This window comes from Stegodyphus dumicola, chromosome 2 (genome assembly GCF_044657685.1).
Source record: "Stegodyphus dumicola isolate Sdum_Otavi_A_Nest chromosome 2, ASM4465768v1".
Classification (NCBI taxonomy): Eukaryota; Metazoa; Arthropoda; class Arachnida; order Araneae; family Eresidae; genus Stegodyphus; species Stegodyphus dumicola.
Window position 1 is genome coordinate 281,210,876 of NC_140769.1, and position 18,915 is coordinate 281,229,790.

At 31.0% G+C, this 18,915-nt stretch overlaps 1 protein-coding gene across 1 annotated transcript in view; it reads left to right on the plus strand.

The window, feature by feature from the left end:
- The first annotated feature begins 12,058 nt into the window (after positions 1–12,058).
- The window catches only part of LOC118198956 (potassium voltage-gated channel protein Shaker-like), a 478,702-nt gene continuing 471,845 nt past the window's right edge, over positions 12,059–18,915 (plus strand). The window contains exon 1 of the mRNA XM_085812222.1: positions 12,059–13,896. Coding sequence (XP_085668348.1) covers positions 13,805–13,896 — 92 coding nt within the window. The 5' untranslated portion in view covers positions 12,059–13,804. The remainder of the gene's footprint in view (positions 13,897–18,915) is intronic.

The following is an 18,915-nucleotide window of genomic DNA, read 5'->3' on the forward strand; positions in this document are numbered from 1 at the left end:
AACGGGTATCAGAAAGCCCTATACCGACAATGTTAAACTGACCATTTTCGATGTACCTTTTCTCAAAATCTGCTGTAGATACAAGCTTGAAATTTTTTCTGTAATTAACGTATACCGATTTGATTATAGTGAAATGAGCTTTTGGAACATTTTGAATTTTAGAGTAAATTACAGGATATTTTGTTAGGCATAGTAAAATTTAGCACTTTTCTAACACAAAAAAAAAATAATTTTTTTTTCAAAGTTTATAACAAAAAGCTAATTTCAGTACATATTAGGGAACCTAATAAATAAACCATAAAAAGTTTAGATACCTGTGAGCAGTTATTCCTGAGAAAAGGTACAACGAGTATAAAAAAATCACGTTTGGAGAAAAACTCGTTTTCATGTAAAAATCCTCATTGATCAAAGCGGTAGATGACAAATTAAAACTAGACTTTTTTTACAGTTCTAATTTTCATAGGGATTAAAGAATGGTATTTTTAGAATGATAAAAGTGTAGAGAATTTGAAAATGCAAAAATCCGAAATCACAATTTTTTTGAAGATTTTGGGGTTCCAATTCCCCTTAACGATATAAACATCCCTCTGTTTTAACTCTCAAAATTCCCTGTTATGTTTTATATATCTATTAAGTAGTTAAGTCTGAACTGTAATCTTTATTGCAAGCTGCAGCGATGTTCTTTTCTTTTAAATTTATGAACTGAAGAATGGTTTAAAAATACCTTATTTGTTTTGTTCAAGTTGAGGTATTATTGTGATAACTATATTTGTTCAAGTTGTGCTATTATTGTAATATCGTATTTAAGGGGTATCAGAAACCCCTATACCGACAATATTAAATTGGCCATTTTGGATGTACCTTTTCTCAAAATCAGCTGTAGATACAAGCTTGAAATTTTTTCTGTAATTAAAGTATACCTATCTGATTATACTGAAATGAGCTTTTGAAACATTTTGAATTTTAGAGTAAATTACAGAATATTTTGTTAGCCATTGTAAAATTTAGCACTTTTATCACACAAGAAAATTAATTTTTTTTTCAAGTTTATTACAAAAAGCTAATTTCAGTAAATATTAGGGAACCTAATAAATAAGCGATAAAAAGTTTAGATACCTGTGAGCATTAGTTCCTGCGAAAAGGTACATCGAGTATCAAAAAATCACGTTTGGAGAAAAACGCGTTTTTATGTAAAATTCCTCATTGATCCAAGCAGTAGAAGACAAATAAAAACTAGATTTTTTTTAAGTTCTAATTTTCATAGAAATTAAAGAATGGTATTTTTAGAAAGATAAAAGTGTAGAAAATTTGAAAATGCAAAATTCCGAAATCACGATTTTTTGAAGATTTTGTTGTTCCAACTCCCCTTAAGTAGAAAAAATACAAACATTTTCGTTTAACTTCTCTAGACTATTTGTACGCAACAAACGGTTAATAGGCCTTCGGGTTAATAATAGGAGAAATTACTGTAAAGAAGGTATAATTAGTAAAAGATATCCAAATATCCGTATTATATCTTCTTGCCAAATTTGAGTTTCTATTTAAATGTTTTCTACTTAAATGTTGAAAAATCAAAATACGTATTAAATTTTGCTTAATTCTATTAAACGCACATATCTACTTGCTAGAATTTTATGCGTTTCTTTTTTACCTCCTTTATAGCACTATCCGCTTTCATAATATTTTCAAAGAACGTTTTCGTCACTTGGGGCATATCAATCTTACAAAGCCTTCAGTCTCGTGATTGAATAGGTCGGAAAATACAAGCAATGTAGTTGACTCTATTTCCTGGGGATGGGCTGACAGGTAATGGATTTATGGGTCAAGTTTTGAGATTATCCGACACTCTAATAAAGAGTAAATTGCTAAATAATATTTAACTTTCTTAGTATGAGAATATTTGTTCATTTTAGTGATTAAATGCGAAAGGTCGTTTTAAGAATTTTTTACTTTCCTGTTATACTTTTTCGTATTTCGTTTATGACAAACATTAAATTATATGAATAAAATATTAAAATAATTTGGAACATATTGTTACGTTTAATGACATCACTATATTCGACGCTTTTTTTTTATACCATAAGGGCTATTATTCCAAAACGGCAATTTGTGTCCAATCACATTTCAAACTGTTGCCACCGAATGTTGTCGACGTGTATTATATTTAAAGAAACTAAATTATGAAGAATTTGAAGAAATGCATGAATATTTCTCGCATTGGGAAGAAACAACGGTAACTAGAGCTATCCAATTTATCGTAGTCTCTACCCGAGCACGGGCACTTGGAAGCCCTAATTTTGAATTCCGAACTTGTTTTATGATCTATTTAACATTTTGTGAAACTTTAACGAAATTCGGAATAACATACTCAACGATCTCAAAGCGAGCAATGTTAACACTATATGAAAAATATCTGATGTGTAGACCACATGACTTCCTTGTACGGAATATTAAATTAAACGCACTTTTTTTTTAATTTCCTTTAAATTGATTGGATTGAATTAAATCTACTTCGACGACAGCGCATAAACCACAATAGAATAAATGCACTCTTTAAAATTCACTATATTTGTTTACTGTAATGACACTCTAAATGCCCAAACTTTATATCATTTGAAGTATTATCGTTGCCACATATTCTATTCAAATACTATATTAAAGCTAGAACGATGTATGAAAGAAATTGTTCAAACAAAACAGAAAAGAAACAGTTTTTTACAGACGATTCAGTATTTCTCATTCAATTAATTCAGTTCTCACTTCGAGACAAGGCAAAAATACCTAAAAACTCAAAATATCTGCATTAAAAATTACAAAGTAAATCTTAAACACATATTTCCTCGAAAAAATTCCAGAAAGGATTAAGCATGATTTAATTCGCAATAATAAATGAAGGCGTTATTTCTGTGTTGCGAAGCTTAGTCTCTCTAGATTGGCAACAAATCTACAATTCTGCTGTTTCAAATGTAAACAAATATGTCCGCCATGTTATTTAAAACTTAACCGCACATAAACAGCTTTTAAATTGTTGATAATTGTACAAATATTGCTTCCAGAATTACGAAAGGCATAAAAACCTTAACGGGAAGATAAAAACAACATAACTCAATCATTTTTAAAGCAAAAAATATACAATTTACAAACATATAAGAGTAAAGAAACTGAGATCACTGAGCCGGGTAACAGAGTGGATATATATATAAATATATTTATATACGTCTGGTGCGGCCGATTGCAACCAAAATATGAGGTGCACATCTACATGTTATAGCAGTCCTATATACAAAATTTCAACGTTCTGAGGCTACTCGTTTTTGAGTTATGTGAGATATGTACGCACGTACGTACGTACGTACGCACATACGTTCGTACCAGCGCCACGAAAATTAATTCTCTTCAGAATTAATTTTAAAGCAGTTTTATAATTTTTTTTGGAGGAAAAGCGTCTTTTATTCTGTCCTTACGTAGAGATATCACGCAAAAACATCGTTAAATTGCACACGATAGTGGTCAAAATGAATATTTTCATTGAAATATGTTGCCTGAGACTTTTCGCGATTACAATATTTCCTTTTTACTTCGTACAAGGAAGTAAAAAAGCATTTTTATCTCCAGGGCCCGAGACTGTGTATCGGATATTCCAAAGATATGCTATTTTTAAATATTTTTCGATATTGCTGGTGAATTGAATGTCAAGTGTACGAAGAACCGGATATTTAATCAATAAAGGTAACACACAAAACGTTGAAAAAGTCTCTTTGGGCGTAATATAAAACCTGAAAGCTTTCAGATTTGGTTTTTTTTTAACCAAAACCTTAACCAAAACGTTAAAAACGTTTTTAACCAATAAATAAAATGTTGTTTAACGTTAAAATAACGTCTCTTTGGGCGTAATATAAATCTGAAAGCTTTCAGATTTGGCTTCTTATTAACGTTTTGTATGTTACCTTTATTTATTAAATATCACGTTCTTGGCCCTTAAAACATTAAATTCAGTGCAACATCAATATCGCAAAAAAATTTTTAAATGAACATATATTTAGAATTTCCCATACATAGTCTCGCGCGCTAAAGATAAAAATGTTTTTTCCCCCGTTTAGTGTTTCCGTTGCTCGCTTTGAAATGGTTGAGCTTCTTCATCAAAAACTCATAAGTGCTTTATAAAATATGAAATCTATAATAAAACAAGTTCCAAATTTCAAATTTGGGCATCCAGATGCTCATATTTGGATGGAGACGTGCGTTATTCAAAACTGGATGGCTCTAGGTACCGTTGTTTTAGCGCACTGCGAGAAACATACCTACATTTGTGAAGGCTTTATTATTTAATTTCTTTAGATATAACATATTGCTCTAATATTTGGTGGCAACAATTTAAAAAGTGATTCGCCTTTTATAATAAATCAACGCAAAATGTCAAAACGAATTAATAGCACTTTTGAGGATATTGCCCTTTTGTGCTAAAAACGCCCATTAGGGAGTAGTATAAAATCTGACAGTTTTGAGATTTTATATATGTATGGTAGTTGTATATAAGCACTGTGTTCAATTATGTTTGCTATAAATGCGTATAACGAGTTTTTGAACAAAATGTATAAAGAAACCGCTTGCGCTCTCCGATTATATATAGAAAGTTTTCGTAATTACAGAATACCTTTAAGTGAATGTGTTTTAAAAATCTTAGTACTCACCATTTGGAAATAAATCCAGAAAACTGCGAGGAAATATAAGAATGATTTCCAAATTATTCGAATCCTTCTTTTGCTACAACCGAGAACCAAAACTGCCGAGCACAAGGTCAAAATAGGAAATCTTAGTTGCCGATTCAGTGATATTTAATTTAGTTGACGATATAAACATCCCTCTTTAAACTCTCAAAATTCCCTGTTATGTTTTATGTATCTATCAAGTAGTTAAGTGTGAACTGTAATCTTTATTGCAAGTTGCAGCGATGTTCTTTTCTTTGAAATTTATGAACTGGAGAATGGTTTAAAAATACCTTATTTGTTTTGTTCAAGTTGAGGTATTATTGTGATAACCATATTTGTTCAAGTTGTGCTATTATTGTAATATCGTATTTAAGAGGTATCAGAACCCCCTATACCGACAATATTAAATTGGCCATTTTGGATGTACCTTTTCTCAAAATCAGCTGTAGATGCAAGCTTGTAATTTTTTCTGTCATTAAAGCATACCTATTTGATTATACGGAAATGAGCTTTTGAAACATTTTGAATTTTAGAGTAAATTACAGAATATTCTGTTAGCCATTGTAAAATTTAGCACTTTTCTCACACACACACACAAAAAAAAGAAAAAAAAATCTGAAATTTTTCAGATTTTAAATTACGTCCAAAGGGGCGTTTTTTTAACGTTTTGAGTGTTACCTTTATTTATTAAATATCATGTTCTTTGCACTTAAACCGTAAAATTCAGTTCAAGAGCAATATCGCAAAATAATGTTAAATTAAGCATATCTTTAGAATTTCCGATATACACAGTCTCGCGAGCTGGAGATAAAAGTATTTTTTTTTCTATATAACGTTGCCATTTCTCGATTTTAAAGCATTGAGCTTGTAAATCAAAAATTCGTTAAAGTTTTACAAAATATAAAATCTATAATAAAACAAATTCCAAATTTGGGATTTCAGATGCCCATATTCGCAGTAGGATTTCGTCATTCAAAATTCGATGGCACTATGTACCATTGTTTTATCACAATGCGAGAAATAGACAATCATTTATGCAGATTTTTCATTAGTCCAAAGGGATTTGAATCCCGAAGGACTATTAGTTTCGTTTTGGCATTTTGCGTCGGACTCATAAATGTCGGTTCACTTTTCAAACTGTTGCCATAAAATGTTAGAGTCCTGCATTATATTTGAAGAAATTAAATAATGAAAATCTGCGTAAATGTATGTATATTTCTCACATTGTCATAAAACAACGGTACATAGAGTCATCGAATTTTGAATAACGTAATCCTCCAACGAATATGAGCATGTGGAAGACCCAATTTGAAATTTGAAATTTGTTTTATGATCGATTTCCTATTTTTTAAAACTTTGACGAATTTCTGATTAACAAACTCAAGGATTTCAAAGCGAGCAATGGCAACGTTGTGCAGAAAAAACATTTTTATCTCCAGCGCGTGAGTCTCTGTATCGGAAATTCTAAAGATAGGCTCGTTTTAAAACTAGTATTTTGCGATATTGCTGTTGCACTGGATCTTATGGTTTAAGTGCGAGGAACATGATATTTAATAAAGAAAGGTAACACACAAAATGTTAAAAAACGCCCCTTTGGACGTAATTTAAAATCTGAAACATTTCAGATTTTTTTTTAATTTAATTTCTTCAAATATAATGCAGGACTCTAACATTTTGTGGCAACAGTTTGAAAAGTGAACCGACGTTTATGAGTCCGACGCAAAATGCCAAAACGAAAGCAATAGTCCTTCGGGACTGAAATCCCTTTGGACTAAAAAAAAAAATTTAAAAAAAAATTTTCAAAGTTTATTACATAAAGCTGATTTCAGTAAATATTAGGGAACCTAATAAATAAACCATAAACAGTTTAGATACCTGTGAGCAGTAGTTCCTGAGAAAAGGTACATCGAGTATAAAAAAATCACGTTTGGAGAAAAACGCGTTTTTATGTAAAAATCCTCTTGATCAAAACAGTAGAGGACAAATTAAAACTAGACTTTTTTACACTTTTAATTTTCATAGAGATTAAAGAATGGTATTTTTAGAAAGATAAAAGTCTAGAGAATTTGAAAATGCAAACCCGGAAAGTGGTTAGTGAATCCGACTACGCAAGGTCCAGGGTTCAAATCCCGAAGAAGGCATGGATGTTTGTAAAAGTATAGTGTCTGTGCAGCACAGGGCACTCTAAGTATGCGGTAAACCAAAGTCCTCTCGAGACGCTGGTAATAGGGAAAGTGGGTGGGAAAGACTCATTCCCGGATTGTTGTCTTTCAGAATTGGGGGTGGAGTTGAGCTAAAGTCGGGTTGTCACATCTGTAGTGCTCAAGGATCTTATCAACGGCAGATACATGTGACACCTTGCATGTGACACTTATTTCACATAGGCTGACCTATGTTGAATAAGTGAACCACCACCACCAACAACAGATAATAAAAAGGTTAGGTTATTTGGATATGGCAAGATACGCGAGGGATCTGATTAAAGGTAGGAATGGATTCACAGACGGTAAGAATGAAAAAAATTTTAATTAAATCACCATATTATATTTAATGAGATCGATTAATTAAACAATAAATCAATTAAATGAATTAAATAGACGTGAAACACCGCTTAGTTTTTTTTTTTTTTTTCTAAATTAATGGAGGAGCATATTTCGTTTGTGAAAACGAAATTAATAGCCCAGAAGGGCTGTTAATTTCCCAGAAGGGCTATTAATTAAGGGAATTAATAAGAAGGGTTATTAATAGCCCAGAAGGGCTATTAATTTCGTTTTGGCATTTTGTGTTGATTCACTATAAATGCCGGTTCACTTTTCAAATTTTTGCCACCTAATATTACCGCCCGTGTTATGTAACGAAATTAAATAGTGAAAATTCTGCATAAATATATGTATGTTTCTCGAACTCTGATAAAATAATGGTACCTAGAGCCATTCAGTTTTGAATAACCTAATCCTCTACCGAATATGTGCCTCCAGAAGTCCTAATTTGAAATTTTTAATTCTTTATTAACGATTTCATATTTTGAACCGCTAACGAATTTTTGATTATCAATCTCAATGGTTTCAAAGCAAGCAATGGCAACACTGTAAGAAAAAAAAAACATTTTTATCTCCAGCGCGCAAGATTGTATCGGAAATTCTTAAGATATGGTTATTTCAAAATTATTTTGCGATGTTGTTGCTGAACTGGATGAAGAACATGATATTTAATAAATAAATGTAATACGCAAAACGTTAAAAAATGACCCTTTGGGTGTAATGTAAAATTTGAAAAATTCAGATTATTTTTTTAAAATACTATTACTATTCCATTCTTTCGAAGTTCAACTGAAGTTCAACAGTTGCGAATTCTTTTTATATTTTTTTTTTTTTTTTTTTTTTTTTTTGTCCTCAGGGCTTTGTCCCTGAGGGCTATAGTTTTCGTTCTGCGATTTTGCGTCAGATCACTGTGTATGTCCGTTTCCCTTTTCAAACTATTGCCACTCAGTATTTAAGTCCTGTATTATATTTGAACAAATTAAATAATGAAAAATCTGCATAAATGTATGTATATTTCTCGCATTGTGATAAAACAACGATACATAGAGTCATCGAATTTTGAATGACGTCATTCTCCTACGAATATGTGCATGTGGAAGACCAAATTTGAAATTTGGAATTTATTTTATTATCGCTTTCATATTTTGTAAAACTTTAACGAATATTTTATTAACAAAGTCAACGATTTCAAAGCAAGCAATGGCAACACCGTACGGGGAAAAAAACACTTTTATGTCCAGCTCTCAAGACTGTGTCGGAAATTCTAAATATATGCTCGTTTTAAAATTATTTTACGATGTTGCTGTTGAATTAAATTTTACGATTTAAGTCCGAAGGACATGATATTTAATAAATAAAGGTAACCCACAAAACGTTAAAAAAAAAAAAAAACGCCCCTCGGGCGCAATTTAAAATCTGAAAGCTTTAAAATTTTATTTTTTTTTCGAATTATTTTAATTTTGCGTTTGCGTTAATAATAAAAAATCAAAATTTTTGGGTTAAGATTTTTTAAATAAGCATCACTGTATGACATTCCTAACAAAGCCGACATCCATAAGTAGCATATATTTCTGAAAGAAATAAAAAAATCCAATTTTATATAACAAATAAACCCCATTTTTCTTTCCTGTTGCTCTTCAGATTGGTCATAATTCCCCCCCGCAGAGACTCTTCCGAAAGTAGCCAGGTTTTTGCACTTAAAAATAAGGGGAACGAATTGTAGCGAAAACAGAAACAAAACCATAGTAATGACATAGCAAAAGGCGGAAAAAAAAAAAAAAAAAAAAAAATGACGTGCGCACTTCGCGTGACAGTCACGGATTTTCTATTCAAGCGATCCGCGCATGCGCAGTTACGATTAACGCTACAACCCCGCGCAAGATCGACCGAAGTAGCGACGGGGGAGTCTAGTATCCGACGGATGGCCAGCGAGAGTGAATGTGTACAGTGAATGTGCTTACGAAGGTGATCTCCTCTTTTTTTACTCCCACATATAATGGGTCCAAAAAATTAATCAGTGATTTATTTTCCTACTCCAGTTGCGGCTAGCATCTCGCTTTTCCCTTTATTGCTGTGAAACCCATCGCCGCTGCAGTTACGGATATTTCCATTCATGCCATTAGGATTAATTTTAATACATGCAACAGTTGCTGAATCCTCTTCTTTGCTGTGAGCTATTTATAAACTTTACGTCACGATTTCGCCTTCTTTGCGGTGGCAACAGTGTTGTGTAAAAATACGGAATGCATCTTCCAAGCTTCTTTGCATGCATTATTTGCTTCAATACAAATCAGCAAATCTGGATAACCAACAAAAATCTTCTAAACAGGTGTGTGTTGTGAGATTATATTTAAAAGCCTCGTTAAATATACTTCCAAATACTTTAAAATGTCTACGTAGAGCGGCCTCTACGATTCAGTGTGTCCTCGTGAATATTTCACATGCTCTGCCGGTGAGTCTGGGATATAATGTGGTATATTTTGCACATATTTGTCCGCAATATGAGTTTGCATTCTCGCCGCAAAATTAGTGAATGAAATAGATATATTTTGCAGATTTAAACCTCTTATATCTGAGTGTATTGCACTAAACAAAACACACGACGCACAGTGTATGTTTCTTTACTACCGCACTAAATGGGAATAAGTGTTACAAAAATGCTATCCACTTGGATAATGCATCGTAGTTCAGAATGTTTTGAACAAATAGTGTTTTGCGTGTAAAACCAAATTCAGCAACAACCAGGCAGCATTTTTTTTTTTACATCTAACTGAATTAAATTATTAGTTGCACAAATAATGCATGCGTTTGTAGAAATACTTATAATGTGTGGTGTATTTTTTTGACATGTATGTATTAGTGATTTTCATTAGCATGTATGAAACGGCAATTACGAAGACTCCAAACGATACTAATGAATACGTTCTAAAGAGAATAACGGTTTTTTATCAATAAAAATGTAGCTTTCTGTAATAAATGAAAGATAGAACTTGATATATGTCGAAAATGGATTTCGTTATTAATAGTGAAGTACGTGCAATGGATTTTAAATCATAAGTGCTTTAAATTTATGTGATAGGAATTCGTAGTTTAGCAAATACAGAGAAGAAAAATTACAACTGATAAAAATTATATGACATTGTTCTCAGCGCATCTTTCATTAATATTACACTAAAAGGAATTTACGTTTGAGTAAAGTAAAAAATACTTTCTGATACTCTTAAAAGCTGAAAAAAATAGCCCAAAATATCTGTATACGTGTATATGCATGCCATTATGTTCTGCGTTTGAAATTTATTAACTTTAGGAGTTGGTATTCCAGATATGAAAACTGTTATTTGGTATCCTATTTGAAAATTGATAAGTTTTTTCAATCTTTTTGCTTTATTATGGATAAATGTACCGTGAAATTAAGTCAACATAAAGAACTAATTGACTCAAAATTAAAAACATGAGAAAAATATTTAATTAACATTTATTAATAAATACATATTTCTTTTCGTAGAAGGCAATTTTAGTGTTCTAAAATTAATCATAAGGAAAGGAGTTTCTGAATGATAGATAATACTGTTTTGAACGGAAATACTCCAGAAAAATTTTAAGTAAGCAAATCCGTTTTAAATAACTCTATAAAATATATTTTTTGTCACAAATATTTTAATTCATTCAGTTTTTGACCTTAATTTTAAGGAACGAAATTAAACTAAATTTCATTTCTGTATTCCTTTCCGAAGTGTTAAAATGACTTTTAAATAACGTTGTCTTTTAATTATTTGAAATGATTTTCATTATGAACTGGTTTCATATCTATAACTGGAAAAAACGTTTTGAGATGTATTTCTCTCTCTAATAATTTTGAAATTTCAAAAAACTTGTATTCAGCATTATTAATTATTTATCCCTTCTGATAATTCTTGTACATGTTATGATACAGGAAATTAATTTTTGAGAACAATTTTGAACATTTTATAAAGTTACAAATCAATTCAAATATAACATCCCTTTGGTAGTAGAAAACATTTTATTTTTCTTGATTTTAAACATTAGATTTCGAAGTTGTTTTACTTTTATTGACAGCATTACGAATTATCATCATCTTTGATAGAAAACTTGATAAATTATTTCAGTTTGCTTCGATTATCAGCTCTAACTATTTCAAACTTTTATGCAAATAATATTATTTCTGCAAATGAAGCTGTATGTTTAATAGCTTATTGTTAATGGAATAACATTTTGTTTTCTTTTAAAGTTGCTTAACAAAACGCAGTTTTGTAGAACTTTTACATATGCAGAAGTAAGTCATTTAACCTCTGAAACCTTCAGAATGAAAATAATAGATATTAGGCATAAACTGTAAATGCTTTAATTTTTTTATTATAGTTGTAAAGCTAGTTCATTACCGTTAAGAAAACTCATGAGGTTTCAAAAAGATAAATATTAGAAACATATATTCCAATTTGATTTTGATAGATGATAGTTTCTAAAAGCGTATTAAATTAAATAAAATTAATCACATTTCAATTTATAAACTAATTTCTAAAAATGTTTCTTATATATATATGTTCATTATCTTATTCGTTTTTGAGAATTTCAAAAATGTTTTGTAAATTTTTGTATTAAGTTTATTTAGGATTGTTTTATTCGCGAATGTGGAATTGAAAAATCTTCACATTTATATTAATATTTGAAATAGTAAGAATGCAACTGAGTCAAAATTTCAACGAAATCTATAAAATACAAATATAGGCAAACTGTAAAATTCGTTTAAGTATTATTATTATAAGGTGTTTTTCTCTCCAATTCTATCAAACATTACCAGAAATCTAAAGTTGTATTGCTTAAAAAACATTTTATTGCTTCTTATAAATTAAAGAAATCATATTATGATTTTGTTTAAATTTAATTTTAAGTCTGGGTAGTACAATTCCCAAAGACAGCACTTTTTCATTATTGTTAAATAGCTTGGGAGTGACTTTAGGTTTTTATTTATAAATAAAAAGTGAAAATAGCTTACGTAATGATATAAAGTAAAATATTTTATTGGAATTTTTGTTATGAAACGATTTTAAATCACGGTGTGAAATTTTATGCTTACGAATGCACCACCGGAATTTTGCCACATGACAGTTTTCACATAAACAAATATATTTATAAGCAATTTTCAATCTTATTATAACTAAAAAGGCTTCAAACGTATCCTCAAATTCTAATAATACATTTATTAGAGTTCTGAAAACTGACTTTCTCAATAGAAAATATATGTATGAAATGTTCGCGCACAAAAATTCCTTACACATTTCAATTCAGCTTAGAACTGAGGTGAAAGTGATTATCTTATATTTATGTGTGATGAGGATGAACATAATTTATCATACATAATGAACATTTTAAGTGTTAAATATGTAACTATGGCTATTGGTAGTAACTATAGCAACTATAAATGGATGGAGTGGCCATCAGAAAACTGTTGTAAAGTTTATGCGAATGCAATTGCGATATTCAAGATAGATAAGAGATAACAAGACCTTCTACAAAATCATCCACACAGAAGGAAACTTCATTTACTATTATAAGGCTTCGAGATAAGAGGATTTACATAAAGATTCTGCTAGTGATCTGTTGCTAGATGCGTAAGATATGAAATAGAAAACTGAATAAGCAATTCATTGTTAAAAATTATCGCAGATTGATAATATTACGGTTAAATATCTTTATATCGCCACTTTTTTAAAACATTAAATTTATGTTACCGGGATACTTTACTTTGCACATTTCTAGCTAAATTTTCCTGTCTTTAGTGATACAAATATGCATGTTTGCCACGTGTGTGTCGTTTCTGAAAGCATTATTCTTATAATACACATTTCTAGATAAACAAATGCAAAGGAAAAGTAGCCAATAGAAATAAACAGTTTTCTGGAACGGTCGGTTTTAGTTAGCTAATCTAATATAAAAGTGAAAATGAGTGAGTGTTTTTATGTGAATTAACTGTCTAGGATCAGCACGCAAACGCAAGAGTCTCTTCTTATTCAGGTGCGTAAACGAAATTCACTACGAATATATATAGCTTTCGACTTATTTGTGTCTCTTAGTGTGTGTGTGTGATTAGAAGAAGAAAATCTTTTCAACAAGTATCGTGAAAATGTGCAGTGATTACCAACGGATATATCTTAGATGTACGAGACGGGAAATATATATATCTAGATAAATTGTGATTTAGCTCAAGGAGGTTAGTATCTTCGATGCAACATTCTGGTTATTGAGTCCGATACAGATATCGTTTGCCAAAGCCTGTGGATCTGCTTTAAGTGGTGCTATTCATAAAATATCCACGGAAAGGGATAGTTGTGCATTTCCTTTCGGAATAGCGAAGCATCAGGAAGCGACGACAGGTTTCTGTTGAGCAGTTTCATCCAATAAGCACTTAGAGTAACGATAAGAAAAAGTGTTGTGTCTTCCTTTCAAGTGGTAGAAAAGTTCGAATTGGGAGGAAAAGCTGATTTAGCGTAATTGGAATAATCCCAGCGTTCTAAATTCTCTCATTGCAACCAATCAATGGCCGCAGTAGGGATTTGGTCCCAAGCTGGGGCTTCGTCTTATGCCGAGCAACTACCAGGGGAGTTTCTTGCGGATTACAATACACAGACGTAAGTATCGATCTTTGTATCCTTTTTAGCTTTATATCACATAATTCCTAGTTTATTCCTGGAATAAATATTTTAAGGTTTTTCAATGTTTTGAGTATAAGAGCGATAGATGCGCCGTTATGTACAGAGGCTGTTCACACATTTTTTAGACGAAGTATATTGTATTCACAAAACTAAATTACATAAAATTCTTGTGTTTTAAATGTTCTATTTGACATCCCTTATTCTGAACTATCTTTCGACACCGCAATTTCCAGGATAATAATGCCTTTTGAAGTGACAGAAGAGATATTCTATCCCATTCCTCCCGAACAGCTTTCCAGAGTCCTGTTAGGGTTTGGGACAACGTTTGAAGAAAGCAGTTTTTAAAAGTCCGAAAGCACCAAAATCCATAGGTGACACATCGGGAGATTCAGTAGGCATATCCGTGAAGGGTATGGCCTTGATACCAGTTTTTTGTTCCATTTCTTTTAGGAAATTTACAGTGATTTTGATTTGTGACTGCTAGCTTTGTCCTGATGGAGTCTCACAGATGGATGGCACTGTGGGTAAGACGATGGTATTTCATTCAGAAAAACTGGCGCTAAAATATATTCCTGAGAGTATTTGGAGTTAATCTTGACATTTTGATTTTGCACTCTCTTTATTTTTAACTTGCCATTATAAGAAAAACAGCAACAATCATGAATCCCTTAGATAAACTTTCTTTCGATTCTTTGAACCATGTACTTAAATTTTTTTCTCCATTTTATGATAATAAATGGCTCTTTTTTTGTTACAATCATTTAAATACACTCATGCTTTATCTGTTGTGACAATTGTTTTCCATGTTTCTTTGGATAAGTGTTTCTCATATAGAATTCTGCAGCGTGTCCTGCGTTGAGCGATATGCTTTGGAAGAAGACGATGCACATTGAATTTTTTCGCTTTCTTAAGATTTAAATCAACGTTTATCATTTTGTTTACAGTGGACACCGAGCATTTCAATAATTTTGCAACTGTCCTTTGATTAGGGGGATTTTCTTTTAACATTAAACAACGTACCTTTGCAATAGTCGAAGATGTCCGCTTTTTCCTTGGATACTTGTTTGGAATTTTTGTCCAACTTGAGGCTCCAATTCAACGTTTTTTTTCTTTTGTTGATGATATTACCTATCGACGCTTTAGATATCACAAAACCATGACTCTGACTTCGTTTATAGATAGCGGAGTATGCATATTTCTATTCGGAAAGAGCGTCAATGTAGCCTTCGAACCACTGCTTTGTTAAATTCGCCATTGGGAATAAAAACAAAACTTTCAAGCCACAGACGATAATTTTGACTTTTAAAAACATAGTACAATTGCATTTACTTCTTTTGCAGCAAATGATTTTTTATTACCGCTTACCAAAATCGTCTAAAAAATGTGCGAACAACCACTGTATTTATGACATGTTACCACACTAAATGCAGTAGTATGTTAAGATAGTTGTAAGTCTAAATACTGGTAAATATTTGGAAGATATTGCAGGTTTGAAAGAAATGAGGTATATGCAGAGGGTATTCACATATTTTTGTAACGATTTTGCAAAAATTTATATATAAACAAAGCTTAGAATTTTATTTTTTAATATGTTCAGTCTGACAGCACTTTTGTTGAACATTTATCTTAAATTCAAAAAAAAAAAAAAAAATCCTTTACCTAAAACATCAAGGTTGATTTCATTCCACTCTACCTTCAGAGACATCCACAGTTCATTCAATGTTTCGGGATGCTGCTTATAAAGATCTTGTTTTAAAAGTCCAAATGCGCAGTATTCCATAGGAGACACATTAGGAGACTCAGAACGGGATGCATTTAAAGGGAATAGCTACAGTTCCGGTATCATTTCTCATTTTTTTTCAAAACATAGAGTAGTAGATTTAGGGATATAGCTTGGAGCCTTTTTCCGATGGAACTTGATAAAGATTGTTTGGATAACGATATGGAATTTCTTCTTTAAAAACATGTGTTACAACATATTTCTGATAGTAATCATAATGCATTTTGACATTTTTTTTCTACTTTGCTTGTTTTAAGTTTTCCGTTATAAGAAAATCTAGTAATAGCCATAAAAACCTACAGACAAATTTTCCTTGTTCTCTCTCTGAACCAACATATTAAGCCTTTTTCTCCTCTTTCCCGGTAGTAAATCTATCGTTTTCTATTGCAGTTAGATTAGTATATTCAACTCTCATCAACTGTAACTATACATTTCCATTTTCCACGTGCCAAATAATTTTCATACAACAATCTGCGCGTAGTCGTACGCTGAGAGACATGTTTCGGCGTTAGGGTGAGGATTATTTATGTACTTTTGTTTGGATTTGCTTGAAATTGGATTTTCTAATTTTGCTCACAGTTCTTACAAAGCTATATTTAAAGATTTTGATATAGCTGTTTGGGAGCGCTGGATTTTTCTTTAAAGCATAAGATGCGACTTTGGACTTAATAACAGCTATACCTACCTTTGTTGGGCAAGCAATTTTTGCCTTTTTCCCTGTTAAAGATATAAACTTTGACATTTGTTTCCTGTAATACTAATTATCGCACACTATTTACGCGTAGAAATATTAAAATTACGATTTTCAAACCTTTTTTTTTAATAACTGAATTTCTCTTCGAACGGCGCAAAAATATATCCTTCGATCCATTGTTTATTTTCAGCCATTTTCCCTTAGAAATTCCTTCACGAAGGCATCCCTCCTCTTAGACAGATAGCCCTAGTGTGCTTTGCCATAATTTAAATACACACACCAAATACACCATTGTTTATTTTAAAGAAAGGAATATAGTTAATGCTGCAGACGATAACTAACCTTATGCCAATCTGATGTCAGTCATATTTGTATTTTAAAATTTAAAATACAATTTTTACAATAATTACAATAAAAATTTTAAATTCATGCAGAAAATCAAAATCATTACAAAAGCATGTGCACACCCTCTTTGGAATGTATAACAGAAAGAGATAATTTAAAAGCAATATAAATTCAGAATGTAGGGCAAATTTAAGTATTAGAGTGTATTACGTGTGTATGGAACTTATTGCAAGTTTAAAAGATTCTATAAACCATTTAACGAACTTTAAAATCTATGTTACATGTTACGAACATTTATATGTTGTTAGTAATTTGTATTTCTTACCACTGTAAGTATAAATATGTATATGCATATATGTATGTATGTATGTATGTATGTATGTATATGTGATTTGCAAACTGGAGCCAGGATTATTTTTTAAATATAGTAAAGACTTCGGTTTTCTTGACTGAAATATTGATATTAATGAAAGTTATCTATTATGCAGCAATTTCTTAAAATATAGCATCAGATTATAAATTCCGTACAATTAACTATCAAAATTAGACTCTTGTGGTCGTGTGTATTTCATAGAAATTATTAAGAATAAAATTAATTTCCTCTAGGTATTGCGATAAAATTAGTTGGTTAGTTTTAGCTTGCCAACCGCGTGCTAAATATAAATTATCCATCAAACCTCTTGTTTAGCATTGCTGCAAATTTGCAAATTTATCTGATAATAGATTTTTACAGTTTAATTTCACTTATACACATCATAGAACGCAATAAAGAATTGGGCGTCGGTTTATATTAAATATACATTTACGTTGGTTCAAAGTTTTCATTTATTTTATAATTTTTAGGTTTTCTTTGTTTAATTACTTTCATTCTATTTTTGTAGACTTCGCTCCAGTAGATTTCACTACGTGGTTGAGTGTTTGCAGACTTTTTTATTGAGGGGGGGGGGGGCGGGTGAATTTGACCTCTTATTTAGGAAAATGAATTACAGTAACATATTAAATGTCCATAATACAGTAAATATATATTATTTATATATTATACAGTAAATATATATAATTATATATTATACAGAATAAAATATATATTATACAGTAAATATATATATAATTTAATATGTTACTGTAATATAAAAAATATTGCAATAACATATTAAATTACACAGTAACATATTAAATGTCCGCTTATAAATCCTGAATATAATAGAAGTAAGAGTATATTATAAAGAAATGTTTATTATTATTACTATTATTATCATTATTAGCCCAAAAGAGACGCTAATTCGGAAACGGCATTTTACGATGAATCACTATAACGGAGTAGAACTTTTCAGATTGTTGCCACCAAATATTATCGCCCTGTATTTTATGTAAAGAAACTAAATAATAAAGAATCTGCAAGAATGTATGCATGTTTCTGTCTCGAAATGTGAAAAAACAACGATACCAGAAGCTATCAAATTTTGAATAACGCAGTCCTCCACCCGAACATAGGCAACTAGAAGCACGAATTTCGAATTTGTTTATTATCTATTTAATATTTCGTAAAACTTTAATGATGTTTTGATTAATAAAATCAACGATTTAGAAGCGAGCAGTGGCAACACTGTACGAAAAAAAAAACATTTTTATCTCCAGTGCGCGAGAATGTACATCGGGAATTTTAAAGGTATGCTGTTTTTAAATATTTGTGATTTTGCCGTTGAATTGAGTTTTATATAGTGTAAGCTACAAGAACCTGATACTTACTACATATGATAAGCACGTAAATGTTAATAACAAAAAGACAAAGAGCCATCTTAGAAAAAAAAACTGAGCACTGATATAATTAACTGCGAAAAGACTGAAAAAAACAGAAAGATGTATCCCAATACTTATCGCTGCGTCGGAAATTGTAAAAACATACTGCTAGGCTGCTTTAAAACGTTTTCTGGTTTAGCTGTTGAATTGTATGTGGTGAAAGTGCAAAGAAAATAATACTTAATAACAAAACTAAAAAGAAAAAAAAAAAAAAAAAAAATGGGTTAGTAGGAGTAAATTTAAGAGCAGCGGTAGATTAAAAGCTCAGCCAGAACGTAAAAAAACCTTAAGTGGACTCATACACCTTAAACCCCTCATGATCTTCGAATATGTGACTGTTGCAGAAATTGGGATATTTTATTTATTTTAAAAGCAATTA